Source organism: Drosophila mauritiana, chromosome X, assembly GCF_004382145.1.
Source record: "Drosophila mauritiana strain mau12 chromosome X, ASM438214v1, whole genome shotgun sequence".
Taxonomy (NCBI): Eukaryota; Metazoa; Arthropoda; class Insecta; order Diptera; family Drosophilidae; genus Drosophila; species Drosophila mauritiana.
In genome coordinates this window covers 1634547-1640546 of record NC_046672.1, presented here as the reverse complement: position 1 = coordinate 1640546, position 6000 = coordinate 1634547, and the positions used below count along the sequence as shown (strand labels likewise).

The following is a 6000-nucleotide window of genomic DNA, read 5'->3' as shown; positions in this document are numbered from 1 at the left end:
ATCCAAAAAGTTCGTTATTCTCTTTTTGCTTTGCTTTGGTTAGCTTGTGGTTAAGCTTAAACATCGTTATCGCTTATTTGGCGCTATACAATAATTTTTAAAATTTAAATTTTGTAGTGAATCACAGATTTTTTGTTTTAAATACCGAAAAGTTAAATTAATAAACAGCGTAGTTCCGAAATGTATTTGGCTTTGGGCATATGAGTATGAACATATGCATATGTATGCCTGTACACATATAGAATATGTATAATATGTACGCACATGTATTGTGTATAATATAATTAATAATTTCGACTAATAATTTTCAATTATCTAATTTTGCGATTTAAGTTTTGTGTTCTAATTTGTAATAATTTTCCCTTTCTTATCGTACTGAATGTTTTTGTGATATGCGTTGCATTTTGTTCATCCTTTTAAGTAATTTCACGCTTTCTTCGATTATTCAATTTTAATTTAATATTCAAATTCAAATTCAAATTTTGCTCACACATACATGTACAAGGTACTTGCGCATGGGAGAGTGACAGATAACAACAGATAAATAGATATTTAGATAGAATTTCTGGTGTCCGAACCATTTGGCATTTGAAGTTATGCGCAGGTTGCCTTCGGGTGGGGAAAGTGCGTCAAATATGGGGTATACATATACGTTTCTATTTCTAAGAATATCTTTAAACGAACGTTAGAGCTATAAACTACATTAATCTGATTCAAAATCCTCTTATTAATGGTACCAATATGTATGTATATGCGTCTCTTTCATCAGTGTTTTTTGGCCATGCTAAATCCTTTCGAAAGAAATTCTACTGCTTCTGCTTCTGCTTTTGGTTAATTTCATTTCTTCTCCGGCTGGTTTTTGTTCAGTGTAGTAACAAGAACATTATATACGTAGGGTCGATGGAGGAGTCTCTTAAGTGTAGTGGTTGTGGTTCCCTGAGCATTGGTAAGATTTCCTGAGTTTTCCCGATTTGACGATGTAACGATTTGAGGAGGTCGAGGTGTCGAACAAAGGACTTTAATTAATAGGTAACAAATAAAGTGTATGTATCTGGGGTAGTGCGTTGCGTTTGGGGTTAAGGAAAATATAGTTTGTGGTTGTTTTGCTTCAAATGATTTGTTTATTGTGTAACACATGCCAAAAAGTAAAATTTTGAATAGGTTTATTTGGATACATAAACAATACGTGTATAAAAAAGGCGCACAAAAAATAATACAAAAGTTCGCATTCACAGTTTCGTTGAGGTTCTAAACATAAATTTTGCCAGGCAGCATAAGTCTGCCTCGTTTGTAATAACATAATTAAAAATATAAACAGCCAAAATGGAATTTCGTACAAGGAGAATTAAAAATTTCACACTTCAAAAACTTGTAAGATCACAGTTTGTTTTGCATTTGCATTATTTTTCGTTTTTGTTTCTGTCTCTGCTTTTCATTTCGTATTCGTTATATTAAAAGAAGTTAATAAATGGAGTATGTCTTACAAAGTGTAACCAACTAAATACTAGCATAAACTGTAATTCCGTCCAAGTTCAGCGTAATAAAGTATAAAACACATCTAAAATTAGGTTTTAAAATTAGAAAAAAAAAATATCATAAATACGTGTAAAGTAAGTGTAAGCGGAAGGTTCATTCTAAGCTATAATGCAAATGGGACTCCTAGAATCCTCAACTGGGGAAAGCAAAAGCGCCACACAGCTTATCCGTTCCCTTCGACTCCACCTATCCTCCCCTCCCCTCTAACCTCCCCAACCTTATGTATCTGGTATCTGTTATCTGTATCTGTGAGGTTGAATAAATTAATTAAGCCTATGTCGGATCTACGGAGCGGACTGCCCTTCAACTTATGCTCCGATAGCTGAGAACGTGCCTGCCAATATGCCCCATATGTGCCACATGTTGCATATATGTTGCATATGTGCCATATACAAATGTATGAGTGCATTATGTAGCTTAACCTGGATGGATCTTTGCTTGTACGCTGATAAGGAAACCTCATGCTGACCAGTGATCGCTGGTCACCAATGCCTAGTTAGTTATTAGACTGCCTGCTAGGCTTCCAATCCCCATTCGTGGGGCTATTGATTCAGGGTAGCATGGCACAAAGAATACTAATTACTCTCCTAAGACAGTTACGATTCCTACTGCTTAACTGCAATCGGTACGTGTTAGTGCCCCTATAACTATTTTTTATTATTATTTGTTTTTTTTTTTTTTTTTTTGTTTTTTGACAAGAATTCGGAAAACTCGCACTTGATGATGAGATGATGATATGCAGCACCATTGGAGGTGTGTTGGTTTGGAAGAGTTTGTTGTTAGCTGTCTGTCTTTCCAGACGTTCCTGCAATGTGTTCTATAGTATAAGGTGTAAATTGGTTAAATTTTAAGAAATTCCTGAGACATTGAATTGATACACATTCTTCGTACTTTTGACTTAAACATTTTCTTAACACAGATCCTAGTGGGTGTTTTTTTCTTTTTGTTTTTTCACTTCCAGTCTGGGCTTGGTGGTTGTTGCATGTTTGCCTGCCCCTCCTGGTTGCATGCAACATGATCAGACCACTATGTTGGGGCAGCGCTGACTGTGACCCTTTCCCTTTCTGATTCTGCTCTGAATACTCCCGTCGCTAGCTACTTTAATTTGCTGATCTGCTCGTCGGCGCTTATTACTTGTTAGTTAATTTAATTTCAGAACATTTGTACTTCGCTGGTAAAAATCACTGAGTTACTTTGCGGTTTTGTTAAATACGTTATTTTCTTGATTTTCGTTTGCAAAAACGTTTACAGCTCATCTGTCTTCTATAATACACCATACTAACATTGTATATGTGTATATCGTCGGCATATCGGCTTATAAATTGTATATGGTAAATGGTGTAAAGTATATACATGTATACATAGACTTTAGTTTAGTTGTTTCTCTTCGCTTGCGCGTACGCATATGCACATTTATCGTTTATACGCGCGCGTGTGTATATGTATGTGTATATAAAAAAGTGATTTTAATTTCTGTTACTTTATTCGTCGTATTCGTGAATAAGTAGAAAAAATTACTTTCCTACTGCATACTTGATATTTTATCCCTGATAACGTTTTTCTTTTGTTTGTTGGTTGATTTTGCTTGTTTGTTTGTTTCTTTCTTTTCTTTTCTTGTCTCTTGTGTTTCGCTTCTGCACGTTTGTCTTCTCCGTGCCCCGCCGACTTTTAACATTACATTTGAATTAAGCTTACTTCTAGTCTTATATATGAGCTACATTTACAGTTACGGCTCCCTCGAAAAAAAATACACACATCTTATACAATCTAATCTGCCGCCGATCCGTAGTAGGACCTTTATCTACTCTTACTGGAATCCGACTCTTTAGAGAACGCACGTTTGGCGCAGCAGTTGGCAAATAAAATAAGTTTAATGCGCCTAAAACTAGTAAAAAAAAAAGTAGAGTGAACATTGTATGATTGTGTGTTGTTTCTGGCCTATGTGTGTGTGTGTTTTAATGAAAACAACGACAACAACATATATTTATGCTGGAAGTGCGGGGGCGGCGGCTGAGTACCGGTAGCGCCCGACAGGTGGCTTAGATTCTATTTAAGATTCGGTTGCTATTTCGGATGCAGCTTTAGTTTCTCTTTAGTTTTAGATTAAGTTTCGGCTGCAGATTCAGATTCATTTGCAGTTGCAGTTGCATGATATGTACCGTTATTGCTCTAACCGCTCCCGCCCTCGGGTCACGACCCCCAGCATGTGTGCGTGTGTGTGTGGGTGCTTTTGGTTGTGGTTCTGGTTGTGTGAGTGTTGGTGTGTGTGTGTTCTAGTCCTTCGTTCTCTTCCCATTTGTTGTTGTCATCAATGGTAACATAAATCTAAATCTAATAAGTATTCTGTAAACGCAACTTCACGCTGTTTGTATTGTGTGTTTTATATGTATGCATGTATGTATGTTTGTGGTGTTGGCCTGCTCGTGCAGCAGCTTCCAGAGGTATTTAAGATTTATCGAAATTATTTACACGATTCTTGAGGTATTGCACATGAAGCAGCGAAGGTGCTTCAACTACTAAGTAGGTGAGAGCAGCACAAATAACTAATAGTACGAATAGAGTTAAGGATACACAAAAAAATAATCGTAATAATTACCTAACATAGGGATAAGAATAATAAAACAGTTGACGCCAAAATATGCCTAATATGCTTAATCATTAATTAGCTAAGACCTAGTGCACGCTGGAGATCTAGATCCCCGTTCAATTGCTTTCTGGCGTTTGGGCGATGAGCGATGGGATCGTCGGTCCAGTGCGAAAACAATGGGCAAAGTATTTGTAGCTGGTCTTGGCTGCTGCTTCTCACTGGTCATCCAACCGATGGATGGACTGACTGGTTGACTGACCAGCTCTCCTTCGTTCTCTAAAAGATGGCGTTCCAACTTAGCTCCTATTGGATGCCCGGTGGCGGCTGTCCCAGCTCGCTAGTGAAGTCATACAGACTGGTGCGCGGATGGGACAGGGCGTGGTGGTGCGGATGCGGGTGGTGGACATGTCCGTGCCCATGACCGTGGCCCACCAGTCCGTGCTTGATGGCGGTCGTCTTAAGCAGCCGCTTCAGCATGCCGCTGGAGCCGCGATGCTGCAGGCTCTTGTGCGTGGTCAGAGAGTTCTTGGTGCGGTACCGCCGGTGGCAGAACTCGCACACATACAGCGTGTCCGACTGCTCGTGCTTGTCCTGGAAGTGCCGCTTCAGCGAGTAGTAGCACGAGAAGGTCCTCCGGCAGTAGGGGCATTCCTGCGGCTCGTTTATGCCGCCGCTGGTGGGCGGTGGCATGCGGAGCGGTAGCGGAGGCGTGCCCGCCTGGGTCACGGTTCCTCCCGCTGCCGTCGCCTGGCTGCCAGGACTCGTGCTGCTGCTGTTGTTGTTGTTGTTGTTAGTGGGGTTGCCGTTGTTGCTGTTGTTGTTCGCGTTGTTGCCATTGTTGTTGCCACTGTTGTTGCCGGAGTTGACACCGCAACCCATGGAGGTGGAGGTGCAGAGGTTGCTGCCCACACTGCTGCCCACGCTGCCAGGACGCGGCGGCGAGGTGGCGTGACCAAGGACATGGCCGTGGGCGTGGCTATGTAGGCTGTAGACGGCGGCGGCCAGACTCCCCTTTAGCGAACTGGTCGGCGAGATCAGGGCTGTGGGCGGCGAGGGCGGCGATGAGGTAGAACTGGTGGGCGAGGTAGCTGCGGAGCGGGTGATGCTGTGCGGTCCTGCACAGGAGATAAAAAAGAAGAGCATTAGAGCGGTCGGACTGGCGCGGTTGATAGGGCTGTGGGGTCTTATCAATTTGAACTGGTTTAGGCTTATTTATTGGTTTTGGTATTGATATTGATATTTATATTGCTTTTGTGGTTTGTTCAGGAAGTATGAAAATAAAAGTGCAAGTTAAGGGGTGAAGATACATGGTAGATTGTCACTTGGATCAACTCCCTTGCGGGGCGACAAGTTCAGTGGCAGAGGGAACGGGGAGAGCGGACTTCAGGAGGACAGGATAGAGGAAGATGTTTAAAATAAAACACGGTAGATAGTAATGCTTGAATGCTCTAATATAGCACTAGGAACTTCCTGAATTGGATAAATTTTAATTAATTGCTAGCAGAGAGTAGAGGTAAAGCGTTATATAGTTGAATACTCGAATACATATGTGTGTAAATATATAGGTAAAGATAAATGCGTGTGTCGTTTCAAGTTCAGATTTAGGTTTTGCCACTACGTTGGCTATTCCGATCGTGGTTTCCGGTTCGTTGTGCTCTTCGTGTTTTATTTTATGCTTTCTGCAGAGAACGAATCGGAAACGGGTCGGATTGAAAACGGAAGCGGTTAATTTTGTCGATGGCTTGATACGTTTGAACCTCGATTTTAACGGTTTTCTTTAGCATGTCTAAGCTTATATGTTATGTGCATATGTGTGGAGTTATGGCAGAGAAGGAATTCTACTTAATTTTACTAACTGTTCTCCTGCTAAGATACCT

The 6000-nt window shown here is 40.9% G+C and overlaps 1 protein-coding gene across 1 annotated transcript in view; it reads right to left on the bottom strand.

The window, feature by feature from the left end:
- Positions 1 to 3132: 3132 nt before the first annotated feature.
- LOC117147893 (broad-complex core protein) overlaps positions 3133 to 6000 on the bottom strand; it is a 77698-nt gene continuing 74830 nt past the window's right edge. Inside the window, exon 9 of the mRNA XM_033314994.1 lies at positions 3133 to 5238. Coding sequence (XP_033170885.1) covers positions 4427 to 5238 — 812 coding nt within the window. The 3' untranslated portion in view covers positions 3133 to 4426. The remainder of the gene's footprint in view (positions 5239 to 6000) is intronic.